Genomic DNA, 13,719 nt, shown 5'->3' on the forward strand with positions numbered 1-13,719 from the left:
TAAAATTTGAATATTGTTCAGCCTTGATTATCCGAAATCCTTAAAAATAAATAACTTCGGATAATTGAATCATGGAAACAAAAAAAATCGTTAATGGGTCGCTGAGTTCAAATGTAAACCTAAAAATGCTCTAATGTGATTTGGAAATTTTAAATCCAACGTTGCAACCAAAATGATGCGTTACGTAATAAAATAATCCTCCCTTTTTATTTATTGTGTTACTACTTTTTTTATTAGTTAATTTTAGAATTTTATGACCAATTCAGTTTTCTAAACATTGAATTTAAAATTTCAAAAAAATTACTTTAATTGTTTTTTTAGATTTTTAAATTTTTAACTTGAAATTATATAATTTTTTATTTCCAATTTTAATATTTTTTTTTTATTTTTCAATCTCTGCATATATTTTTTGGATTTTTAGAGTTCAAAAATACAGATTTTTTTTATTTTGTTTGATTCTTTAAATAATCTTTGATCTAAAAAACTCTGATAATTTTGGATTCCTGCGGAATATACTTACTTACCTCTTTTTTTTTCTGCGGAATATACTTACTTACCTAGTATAGAGAAATCTTGATCTTGAATCGAGATATTACGGTCAAGAGCAATATTCATGTTTTTAAAATTAATGTTTTTTTTTATTTAAAAATATCTTTCTTTTATAATAAAGTTATTCATTTGTAAATTTCTAAATTTCGTTTTAGGGTAGCTTTTTTTAAGGTAGCATTTAAAATTTCTGAACATTTGAATTTTTTTAGGTTTTCAGTTTCTTTTTTTTCAAATTTTTATTTTTACACTTTTCAATTTAAAAATTTTCTTTATAATTATTTTTTTGAATTAAAGAAAGTCCAAAATCTTTGAAGTTTTGGCCGCTGCAAATATTTTTTGAAGCTTATGTCCATCGACTCTGACCAAAGTCGAGTGAGGGGCGAAGAAAAAACAGTCACAGTCCTAATTTTTTTTTTAGAATCATAAGTTATCAAAAAGTTAATATTTGAAAAGGCCTAATTATATTCTAATTTCTAAACTTTTGAACTTCAGAATCTTGAATAATTAGGTTTTTTTTTTGGAATCCCTAAAAATAGAATTTTTAGTTTTTTTGAATTCCAAAATTTTATTTTTAGCTTTAACATTATTTTACCCGTATACTTTTTAAAAATATGCACTGCCGTTCTACGCATAATTGTCCCATGTTCAAAAAAAAGCAACTGAGAAAAACGCGATTGAAATTTTTCTACCGATTTCTGTGTTTCTACGCATAATAGTCCCGTGGGTTCCTATTCGCCCTATGTGTCCCTAATCACCCCAGTTAGCAGTTTATCACCCTTAATTGTGATTCTGTTGCTATACAACAGATAAACAAGACATAATGGTTAGTAAAACTAATGATTCCGTGTAAAAAAATACTTGGTGGGACATTTATGCGTAGAAGTTTAACGATGGGACAAACAGACTTGGTGTTGTTTTCAATGAGTTTCCGAACAAAGTACCAGATTTTATGTGTTTTTCTTAAAGTACACATCAAACTAAACTTAAAAATGTCATAAAGTCAAAATCGTCCAAAACTGACATGGGACAATTATGCGTAGAACGGCAGTGCAAAACGTTAAAATACAAATTTCAATGGTCATTGGCATTGCTCATTCCAAATTGAGATTTCTAAATTAAAATTTTGATCGTAATTTTTCGATGGTTGATCGGAAGCTTACTATCGAAAAACCTCGATTGTGAGTCTACAAATTACGATCGAGTGCAGTAATCACCAAGTTTGTTTGCTTAAATTAAATTAAAAATGAACGAGAATTTTGTAAGTCTCCCAAAAAGTATTTTGTCAGTAATTAAATAAATAAATTGGGGCGTCAATAAATCGATTCATTCTGTTTCCAAGATAATTTTGATAAAGTAGGAATGAGTATTCAGTAAATCAAAAATTACTTTGATATACTTGTTAAAGGTCAGAAATAGAAACGAAGATTCTAAAGGGATTTCTCAATATTTTACACTGTCAAAAATAACCAATCGGAAACTACAATGAAACAATAAATTATATTATCATTCCTCGTGTACGTTAAATCAAATAATTAATTATTTAAATCTGTTCATCTTTTCGTTTGCGTCTGCTGCATTGCTCACACACAAACAATCAAATATGGTTTAAACGCTAAAGAGTTGGGTTTTGTTTGTTTTTTTTTTTTATCATTCTTAATGTGTACGACAAGTGAATAAATGTAAGAAGGTGAAATTTATCGCTCTCTATCGCTGTTCTTTCCACAATGTACCTCTCTCCATGCTCTAGAAGTCAGTTCTGATTGTTAAATTCACACACTCTCTCTTTCTCATCTGGAACCGGGGTTTCCCCCCCGGGGTGGACATCGATCGCCCTTCTTACGATCCGACGATGATGTTGTTGATCGGGATGTGTATCAGTTTGACGAAGAAACCGATAAATCCCATGATGCAGAAGCCGATCGCGGTCGCAATCGCAATCTTCTGGAACTCGCGCCGGTCGGGCTTGGTGCAGCGCTTGATCAGCCGGATCGAGTCCTTGGCGAAGGAACGGCCCGGCTCGTAGATCTTGGCAATCTGGTCCATGACTGTGTGTTGGAAAGAGAGGAGGGAAAATATCTATTTAGATTTCGTCTAATGACTTGGTTTAGTGTTGACGTGGATGACTTCAAGGCGAAGACTTTTCTCAGTGTTTTCGTTTGAAGATGTGGCAGTGAAAGTTGGAACATTAATCCGTACTTTTTAGAGCTAACTAACAGAAATTGAAGAGTTTTTAATCACTTGCACCGTGTTTAGATGGTAACAGTCATTGTTGAACAATTAATTTTAAGAAAAGTGACCGGAAAAAGCATTTTTCTGCCAGTAATTAAATCAAGCTTAATTAACTTTGAATTGCATTTTATTCGAAAACTTTGGTGATTTCCAGCAACATTATTTAATAAACACAGCAAACTCACCTTAACAAACGACAATAGCACGGGAAAGCACACAAAAATGCACAAATTTCACGGTAAATTTCGCGTTTTCCTCGGGAACTGCGACGCACGTCGACCGAACTTGGCTGCTGGTTGAAAATGTAATGAAATCGAGGAGGCGATGCCCGAAGGAGGTGGAGGAAAATCGCTCCACGTCCAAAGCCGATCAGCAACGTCACCCGTTGGGGCAAGGTTGTCAAATGGATTTTGTACATGTATGTACAGGCGTGCTTCAAAAGTCTGTGCATGTGTCATAAACACATTTTTTTGGGGTTATTGAGGTATGGAAAATTATTCAAGAGACTTATTTTCAAACCATTGAATCATTGCTAATTTTCAAGCTAAACGTTTAGCTAAATAACTTCACATTTAATCTTTACAAATGTATTTCCAGTTCTCGTTCAAATGTCTGTACATCTCAATAAAGGTCTGCCACAGGCTCAATGTCTGCAAAACTCAGATGAAACTGTTCAAATGGCATCCCTACACCAAAACCAAAATGGCCGAATGCAAGGTAGGTGCATGCGAAAGGTAAGTGCGACGTTTAGTTGCATTAGTGTGGGAGAGTAATAAAAGTTTCAAAAATCCTAATTTCCCCCTTTTTCTTAAGCTTGGAAGTTTTGGTGTTCAAGAGCCTAAATATTATTTTTGTTATGTGATTGGTTTAAACAAAACAGAGAGAAAGGGTCGTCAATCTAAAAAAATTGCTAAAATGTTAAAAAATCAAAAATGTTAATTTTTTTCTAAATTATAAATTTGTGAACATTTAGGCTATTTTAAACACAAATTCATTCAAAATATAACGTATTTTTGTAATCATGGAAATGTTTTGTATTGAATTATGCGTAAGGGCATTTCAAATAAATTTGTAATAGCAATTTCAAATAATTTTTAAATTTATATATTCTGATTTTTTTTTTGAAAAATAAGGAATTAACACTCAAACGCTCGGGTAGTCATTTGACCCCTATTTTTTTTCTTAAAAATCTCATAACTTTTGGTAGAATTGATCAAATTAGATGCTTCCAGTTGCAAAAGATCCAGATTTGTCTATATTTTGAACTGTCAGATGGGGGACAAATATGGTCCACTTTTACCGGAGATATTCCGGATTCCGTTGGGGTACCTCGGCCCTCCTATTTGGGGTTTTGGTCAAAAAAATAAAAACCATTGCACAGAACAATGCCGGAAATGATGCAAAACGCCAAGGCATCATTCTAATACATCATCCTGCATAGATACATGGCATGGCCAAGACCTTCGGTCACCGAAACAGGTTCCAACCGGAAACGGTTTACTGAGCTGATGTCGATTGGTGCCCAAATGAAACCGGTTCCGGTGCCCCGTAGGACTTTACCATGTACATTATTTTTGCTAGATGATGTATTAGAATTATGCCTTGAAGTTTTGCATCATTTCCGGCATTGTTCTGTGCAATGGTTTTTGTTCTATTGACCAAAACCCCAAATAAGAGGGCCGAGGTACCCCAATGGAATCCGAAATATCTCCGGTAAAAGTGGACCATATTTGTCCCCCATCTGACAGTTCAAAATATAGACAAATCTGGATCTTTTGCAACCGGAAGCATCTAATTTGGTCAATTCTACCAAAAGTTATGAGATTTTTAAGAAAAAAAATAAGGGTCAAATGACTACCCGAGCGTTTGAGTGTTAAATTGAAAAGAAAAGAAAAGTCAAGATTCGTGTGACATGTGGCGAAACGATCGGAAATGAGCTGGTTTCGAAGATTCTTCGTATTTGGTGAGAGCTTTCCATTTTTATTTTCAATTGACACTTCCATCCACTCTAACATCCATACATTTCACTAAAGACCAACCACGCCAATCTTACTATATACGCGGTAGGGTGTTCCCTTGGTCGTTCACTGTGAGTTGTGGATTGCCTGCTTCTCTAATGAAGGTTCGACTGAGGGGGCATGCTTATTAATTTCTCGTCGCTCCATACCCTCAGTGACGTGATGGGAGCAAGGGCGTCTATGCAAAGTGTCCCTACACCCGCTACAAATTTCCGGCGCTTGGGGTGGGAAGAGGGAAACCATTGTATTTTATGCGCCGGTATTTGTAGCATAAAAATTCGTGCAAAAAAACTTATGCACGTGGGTGTACAGATTACGGAGTAAAAGATGATCAAATTGTTCACCTAGCGCTCACATGTGTTCCAGGACCAAGTTGCCTGCGGGTATGGGGATCATACATACATACATTAAATTGAAAGCATTAAAAAAATTACAAAAATTACCAATACAATCAAAATGACCAAAATGACCAAAACGACCAAAATGACCAAATCGACCAAATGGCCAAAACGACCAAAATAGCCAAAATGACCAAAATGGCCAAAACGACCAACATGGCCAAAACGAGCAAAATGGCCAACATGGCCAAAACGAGCAAAATGACCAAAATGGGCAAAATTACCAAAACGACCAAATTGACCAAAATGGCCAAAACGAGCAAAATGACCAAATCGACCAAATCGACAAAAATGGTCAAAACAACCAAAATGGCCAAAATGACCAAAACGACCAAAACGACCAAATTGACCAAAATGGCTAAAATGACCAAAACGACCAAAAAAGCAAAAATGGCCAAAATAGCCAAAACGACCAAAACGACCAAATTGACCAAAATGGCCAAAATGACCAAAACGACCAAAAAAGCAAAAATGGCCAAAATAGCCAAAAAGGCCAAAATGACCAAAACGACCAAAATGACCAAAACGAACAAAATGACCAAATTGGCCAAAATGGCCAAAACGACCAAAATAGCCAAAATGACCAAAACGACCAAAATGACCAAATCGACCAAAATGGCCAAAACGAGCAAAATGACCAAATCGACCAAAATGACCAAATCGACAAAAATGGTCAAAACAACCAAAATGGCCAAAATAGCCAAAACGACCAAAACGACCAAATTGACCAAAATGGCCAAAATGACCAAAACGACCAAAAAAGCAAAAATGGCCAAAATAGCCAAAAAGGCCAAAATGACCAAAACGACCAAAATGACCAAAACGAACAAAATGACCAAATTGGCCAAAATGGCCAAAACGACCAAAATAGCCAAAATGACCAAAACGACCAAAATGACCAAATCGACCAAAATGGCCAAAACGAGCAAAATGACCAAATCGACCAAAATGACCAAATCGACAAAAATGGTCAAAACAACCAAAATGGCCAAAACGAGCAAAATGGCCAACATGGCCAAAACGAGCAAAATGACCAAAATGGGCAAAATTACCAAAACGACCAAATTGACCAAAATGGCCAAAACGAGCAAAATGACCAAATCGACCAAAATGACCAAATCGACAAAAATGGTCAAAACAACCAAAATGGCCAAAATGACCAAAACGACCAAAACGACCAAATTAACCAAAATGGCCAAAATGACCAAAACGACCAAAAAAGCAAAAATGGCCAAAATAGCCAAAAAGGCCAAAATGACCAAAACGACCAAAATGACCAAAACGAACAAAATGACCAAATTGGCCAAAATGGCCAAAACGACCAAAATAGCCAAAATGACCAAAACGACCAAAATGACCAAATCGACCAAAATGGCCAAAACGAGCAAAATGACCAAATCGACCAAAATGACCAAATCGACAAAAATGGTCAAAACAACCAAAATGGCCAAAACGAGCAAAATGGCCAACATGGCCAAAACGAGCAAAATGACCAAAATGGGCAAAATTACCAAAACGACCAAATTGACCAAAATGGCCAAAACGAGCAAAATAGCCAAAATGACCAAAACGAGCAAAATGGCCAAGATGGACCAAAATGGCCAAAATGACCAAAACGACCAAAAAAGCAAAAATGGCCAAAATAGCCAAAAAGGTCAAAATGACCAAAACGAACAAAATGACCAAATTGACCAAAACGACCAAATCGACCAAAATGGTCAAAACGACCAAATTGACCAAAATGACCAAAAAGAGCAAAATGGCCAAAATAACCAAATCGACCAAAACGGCCAAAATGACCAAAATGGCCAAAACGAGCAAAATGGCCAAAACGACCGAAATAGCCAAAATGACCAAAACGACCAAATTGACCAAAATGGCCAAAATGAAAAAAATTGCCAAAACGAGCAAAATGACCAAAATGGGCAAAATGACCAAAACGACCAAATTGACCAAAATGGCCAAAACGAGCAAAATGACCAAATCGACCAAAATGACCAAATCGACAAAAATGGTCAAAACAACCAAAATGGCCAAAATGACCAAAACGACCAAAATGACCAAAATAGCCAAAATGACCAAAACGACCAAATCGACCAAAATGGTCAAAACGACCAAATTGACCAAAATGGCCAAAATGACCAAAACGACCAAATCGACCAAAATGGCCAAAACAACCAAAATAGCCAAAATGACCAAAACGACCAAATCGACCAAAATGGCCAAAACGACCAAAATAGCCAAAATGACCAAAACGACCAAAATGGCCAAAACGACCAAAATAGCCAAAATGACCAAAATAGCCAAAATGGCCAAAACGACCATAATAGCCAAAATGACCAAAACGACCAAATCGACCAAAACGACCAAAATGGCCAAAACGACCAAAATGACCAAAACAACCAAAATAGCCAAAATGACCAAAACGACCAAAGTGGCCAAAACAACCAAAATAGCCAAAATGACCAATACGACCAAATCGACCAAAATGGCCAAAACGACCAAAATAGCCAAAATGACCAAAACGACCAAAATGGCCAAAACGACCAAAATAGCCAAAATGACCAAAATAGCCAAAATGACCAAAACGACCAAAATGGCCAAAACGACCATAATAGCCAAAATGGCCAAAACGACCAAAAAGGCCAAAATGATAAGTTTCTCTCACAATTAGCACAAGTTACTGTTATTTAAAGTATTGTATTTAGTATTTATTATTGATAGACATTAATCAGCACAAAAGAACGCGCAAGCATAAAGAAAATCTTCCCCACTTATTTGTAAAACTCGTGCTCGGTTTCGTCCTTCTTGATGTTATTCTTGTAACCCTTCTCAAAGTCCTTGGCCAGCACGATATACCGGTTCTCGCGCACCGCGTGCATTCCCGCCTCCTGGCAGATGGCGTTAATGTCCGCACCGGAAATCTTGTCCGGCCTCGCCACATAATCCTCCAAATCGACATCCTCCGAGAGGTTCATCTTGGCGGTGATGGTCGAGAAGATCAGTCGCTTCTGACGCCGGTCGGGAAGGGGGAATTCAATTTTACGATCGAGACGACCCGGTCGGAGCAGGGCCGGATCCAGGGTGTCGGCACGGTTGGTGGCCATGATGACCTTCACGTTGGTGGTCTGATCGAATCCGTCCATCTGGTTAAGCAGCTCGAGCAGGATACGTTGAACTTCACGATCGGCACCGGTTTGGGCGTCGAAACGCTTCGTGGCGATGGCGTCGATTTCGTCGATGAAGATGATTGCGGGTGAGTTCTCCTTGGCCAGACGGAACACGTCGCGCACCATTCGGGGACCTTCGCCGAGATATTTCTGCACGAACTCCGAACCGACCACGCGGATGAAGGCGGCCGTCGTGTGGTGGGCAACGGCCTTGGCCAACATCGTCTTGCCACATCCGGGCGGACCGTACATGAGGACACCCCGCGGCGGGTCGATTCCGATCTGCTTGTACAGCTCAAAGTGGGTCAGCGGAAGTTCGACGGCTTCGCGGATTTCCTGCTTTTGCATGTCCATGCCTCCTATGTCCGAGTATTGGACTTCCGGTTTTTCGTCCGCCTGCAGCATCGAGATTGAGCTGTCCGCTTCCGGTGGCAGCACATCGACGAGGGCATTACTGTGCTTGTGCAGGGCCACACTGGCCGAAGGTTTCAGCAGCTCCCGGTCGATCGTGGAAAGAATCCGGACAAAGTAGTTCGATCCCGTGGTCGATCCGACGATTCCGTTGTTCTGGTCGACGGCCTCCAGGAACTGACCGATCACCAGCGGAACCGACTGGATCCGTTTGACCTCCTCCTGGGCGTGCAGATATTCCTTCTTCAGGTTCCGCTGCTCGTCCTTGATGTACTCTTCCTGCACCTCGAGGAACTCGAGCATCTTCTGCAACTTCTTGTACTTGGTGTACAGATCCTCCATGGATTCCTAACGAAAAAGGGGATTGTTTACGCCATTTTCAAAATTGAGTCCAGCAGAAACACAAAACACTCACCTCATCCAGTGGAGTGTCCTTCGACGAGGGACGGAACTCGGTCTCGTCCTTGTCCACGTTCAGTACCTCGGCCATTTTTTGCTCAGTTCTTGTTCTTGAATGCAAAACGAATCAAATTTTAGTAAAATTCAGCGAAAATAGCACGAAATTACAAACCTTTTTGTCGGGAAATATGAATCGGCGTTGTGTGGCGTGAAAACTGAAAGATGACTTGCAAGAGGATGACAGCTACAAGCAGGGATGTAAGATGGTCGTTTGAAATGTCTGTAGAAGCGTGGCTATAAATTCTGTGCTTTTTTTTTTTTGTTTGATTGCCATGAGTCCACTGCGACCATTTATTTGATCTATTGTCGACCTGCTGATCTATTTTTAGATCTGCAGAGGCTGCCAATTTGCTGTTCTTGGGCATTTGGGGAACAAAGCACACGCGCTATTGTTGAGCAAGTGTGTTGATCTGTCCACACGCCGTAACATTTTTCCTTTCCTCTGTGCTGTTGTACTTTCCATATGTGTCGCTAGAACTGAAGTGCACTTTTTTATTACGCTACTTAGGATGTGTTCCCAGTGAAATCCCAAAAGCCCGGGACTCTTGCTAAGCAGTTTTTTTTTATCCCTCCAAGCACATTTTGCGGTTGGGCCCAGCGCACTCCGCAGATGCAAATATACAGAGCACAACCGGTCCTCGAAACATGTGAAAAGTACGAGGAAAGGTGGTGCCAAGCCATGTGGGTTTCAAACCACGACCTTCCGTTTATCAAACGAAACCTGTAACCAATAGACCACAGGAGCTCGGCTTATCTGTGCACTATCAAAAATCTTGAATTTCTCGAAATTTTACCATAGTTCAAAACTTTTTTGTGTGCTGGTAAAATAACCAAATCGTAACAAAATACGTTGAGATAGGTATATGACTTTTTTGAAAAATATTTGATTTTTTCGTAACCGAAAAAGTATCTGCGGCACTAAATTTGTTTAGCAGAATCTGTACATCAGCGGATGGCATCCCTTGTTTGTTACTCAATTTTGAGTTCGTTGGCATCGCCGACCGAATTTCGTGTGTAATTCTTTGACAGATCAATTCGAAGCATTTTCGAAGCAATTTGGTCGCGAATTTACAGAGCAAAACAGAAACCGTGAAAATCAGAATGATTTAAAAATTAGGTTTTCCACCAAATTTAAAAGAAATTTAACATGAAGACGAATTTTGTTCCTCGGGTTAATCAAGTAAGTGTTAAAAATTTAACATTTCAAGCGATTTATCTCCATTTCCGTACTTTTTCAGCTTGATTCCATCCAGCTGGACAACGAAATTGTCAACATTTTGAAGGAGCAAATTTACAATGTCATCCGGAACTTGCCGGTAAGAAAATCAAACCATTTCAAGCCTTCCCCTTCATACCCACCTTTTTCCTCCTTTAGCCCGGTCTCCTCAGCCGGTTCCAGCCGGAAATCAACTTGCTGGCCGGTTCCGCCCTCTGGAATTTCTCAATCCGCCAGTCGTTCGCCACCTTTGGCCAGCAAATGCTCTCGATAACGTACGAAAAGGACCAACTCACCCCGGACAAGCTAAAGGCGCACTACTTGCTAACCGTGGCACTGGCCTACCTCAAGGAGCTGGCCCAGTTCCGGTTGACCGGCTACACGGTCCTCCAGCGCTTCATCACCACGCTCGAGAATTGTCTCACCTTTCTCAATTTCCTCAACTTTTTCCGCTTCCTCCGAACCGGCCGCAAACCGTCGCTCGTGGATTACGTGCTCCGGTTGGACCACCGGTCAATCGACGGGGCCAAACGGCGCACGATCGGCTACTCGTACATGACCCGGGAGCTGATTTGGGCCGGTTTCATGGAACTGCTCGGGTTTACCATTCCCATTGTGAACTATCATGCGCTGAAGCGAAGGCTGCGGAACCTGTTACGGTTGGAGGTGCGGCCACAGGAAGTGCAGCGGATTGTGCTAGGCGTGGACAGCAAGTGCGTTTACTGTAATGAAAGGGTCACGTTGCCGCATCACATGGGTTGTGGGCACGTGTTTTGCTATTATTGCTTGAAGGTGAGAAATTTTTTAATATTTTTGAATTTGTTTTTACGATTTTAAATTTTACAGGGAAATTTACTGGCCGATTCTGGGTTCCAGTGCAATGTTTGTGACTTTAAAAGTGGCGTTTTTGAACGAGTTGTTGCAGGTTGAGAAGAATTCGTTTATTCTTGATTCAATTGGTACAAAACGGTGATTGGGATTTCAAATAAAAGAGTTATGTTTTATTAAGCTGGTTGATTTTTTGTTTTTTTTTCTGCTCAAAGTTCTGCATTCAAGAAAATAAAACAAATTTAATGCTGAAAACCCTATTATTTGCTTTGTTCCTGTAATGAAAAAAAAAACACCTCGTTTTTAATTTTCTTATGTATTCATGTTTATTAGTTGTTATTATTATTTAATACAACTAGGCGTTAAACCTATTTTTAAAAACTTTCTTCGTTTTTGCGTATTCAATATTGCTTAATTTTTTTTTCTTATTTGTACAATAGTTTACTTAATATTATAGAATGAATTCAGTTAATTTGAATTTGCAAAATAGCAATATTCTAAATTTTCCAAATTACCAAATAGGTACCGTTTAACTTTTCTGCTTTTGAAAAAAAAACATAATAATTTCAAAATTTACGTTTCGGAAAATAAGTGTTTTTAGCCCTTTCAAAAGGTTATTCTCGATTCTACAATTTCGTAATTAATTTTATTATGAAGAGTGCAAAATTTCACAAAAGTTTTCAAAATATCGCGAGTTAAAAATTTAAGTCTAATTTTTTTTTCCAAAATCTTCGACCATCAAAGAAAAAATAATTGTAAGAAATTTACTATGCTATTATTATGTTTTTTTTTTCGAGAATCTTTTTAGCGTGAGTCGAGGCGTGAGTGTTTTTTCTTCGTGAAACATTTTTAAATTGCAAAAAATGGAATATTTTTCCCAAAAAAAAAAACACCTTAAAATGCTTATGTTATTAAATCGGTGCACTTTATAAAAAAAGATTGAAGTCATTTTTGATTGAAAATTTTGCGTCTATTCATGAATTTGAAATTTTATTTGAATTTGTTTTGATTTTTTCCAAAAATTATACAAAAAAATGATACCAGATTTTACAACATTCTCACCTCTACAACAAAAGATGTTTTTTTTTAATTTCGTAAAACATTGATGATGCTACTAAAAACTTAAACAACAGATGATGCTACTAAAAAATAAAAACTAAAAACTAAAAACTAAAAACTAAAAACTAAAAACTAAAAACTAAAAACTAAAAACTAAAAACTAAAAACTAAAAACTAAAAACTAAAAACTAAAAACTAAAAACTAAAAACTAAAAACTAAAAACTAAAAACTAAAAACTAAAAACTAAAAACTAAAAACTAAAAACTAAAAACTAAAAACTAAAAACTAAAAACTAAAAACTAAAAACTAAAAACTAAAAACTAAAAACTAAAAACTAAAAACTAAAAACTAAAAACTAAAAACTAAAAAACTAAAAACTAAAAACTAAAAACTAAAAACTAAAAACTAAAAACTAAAAACTAAAAACTAAAAACTAAAAACTAAAAACTAAAAACTAAAAACTAAAAACTAAAAACTAAAAACTAAAACCTAAAAACTAAAAACTAAAAACTAAAAACTAAAAACTAAAAACTAAAAACTAAAAACTAAAAACTAAAAACTAAAAACTAAAAACTAAAAACTAAAAACTAAAAACTAAAAACTAAAAACTAAAAACTAAAAACTAAAAACTAAAAACTAAAAACTAAAAACTAAAAACTAAAAACTAAAAACTAACTGGTTTGTTGGCCTTATTTAGAATTTTTTTTTAATTGAATTAAAAGTAAAAATTGTACAAAAGTCAACTTTTTCAGGAGCAATTGGGTCCTAAAATGAAGCTTAGATTGCTGATATTATTGTTTACAGCGATAAAGCTTATTTTTCTGAGTACAATGACCCTTTGTACGACCACAAAGAGCTTAAAATGGATTTTTAAATCAATTTTGAAAAATTAACCTCGCGGTCCTTCTTGACAGAAAAGTTCCTACTTGACAGCTCGTTCCAAGGGGACCAACAATAGCGCTACGGAAGACGATCGTTCGGCAGGCTGTAACAGCAGCAAAACAGAAAACCTGAGAACAGATCATACACTCAAACCCCGATGGTTTGACAACAACTTTTGTCAAACGAACGGGGTCACGTTTTAGTTTGACACCCCTTTTACACGAAGTTCACACACACTACTAAACGTGTGTTTTGATAGCGCCGTGTAAAAAGTGACAGTTCGTCACTTTTTAGTTTGACTTTGACCAACCAACGGGGTACAAACTAAAAAAGTGTCAAACGAAAAAGTGACCAACCACCGGGGGTTTAGTGTACACTGAGCAAAACTTACACAGCTCAACGAAGTGTTCTACACATGATCTGGCCCTGCTGTACAGAGCACTCAAATATCAATCGCAAAACACTTAAAATTTCGGTGATTGGCCATGAAATAATGTCA

General features: G+C 37.3%; 3 protein-coding genes across 3 annotated transcripts; 1 reads left to right on the plus strand and 2 right to left on the minus strand.

Annotated features, from left to right (window-relative positions):
- Positions 1-2,027: 2,027 nt before the first annotated feature.
- LOC120432555 (protein transport protein Sec61 subunit gamma) lies at positions 2,028-3,129 on the minus strand. The gene is made up of 2 exons (XM_039597784.2): positions 2,964-3,129; positions 2,028-2,594 (listed from the first exon to the last, which is right to left on the minus strand). Exon 2 carries the CDS (start codon positions 2,590-2,592, stop codon positions 2,386-2,388), a length of 207 nt encoding a protein of 68 aa, XP_039453718.1. The 5' UTR covers positions 2,593-2,594; positions 2,964-3,129; the 3' UTR covers positions 2,028-2,385.
- A 4,749-nt stretch (positions 3,130-7,878) lies between these two features.
- LOC120432573 (26S proteasome regulatory subunit 6B) lies at positions 7,879-9,412 on the minus strand. Its single transcript, XM_039597799.2, has 3 exons — positions 9,347-9,412; positions 9,191-9,284; positions 7,879-9,123 (listed from the first exon to the last, which is right to left on the minus strand). The coding sequence occupies exons 2-3, from the start codon at positions 9,263-9,265 to the stop codon at positions 7,969-7,971; spliced, it is 1,230 nt and encodes a 409-aa protein (XP_039453733.1). The 5' UTR covers positions 9,266-9,284; positions 9,347-9,412; the 3' UTR covers positions 7,879-7,968.
- Positions 9,413-10,281: 869 nt separating this feature from the next.
- LOC120432560 (peroxisome biogenesis factor 2-like) lies at positions 10,282-11,467 on the plus strand. Its single transcript, XM_039597788.2, has 4 exons — positions 10,282-10,414; positions 10,473-10,550; positions 10,610-11,242; positions 11,297-11,467. Exons 1-4 carry the CDS (start codon positions 10,382-10,384, stop codon positions 11,378-11,380), a joined length of 828 nt encoding a protein of 275 aa, XP_039453722.1. The 5' UTR covers positions 10,282-10,381; the 3' UTR covers positions 11,381-11,467.
- Positions 11,468-13,719: the final 2,252 nt, after the last annotated feature.

The sequence above is a fragment of the Culex pipiens genome, chromosome 2, assembly GCF_016801865.2.
Source record: "Culex pipiens pallens isolate TS chromosome 2, TS_CPP_V2, whole genome shotgun sequence".
NCBI lineage: Eukaryota > Metazoa > Arthropoda > Insecta > Diptera > Culicidae > Culex > Culex pipiens.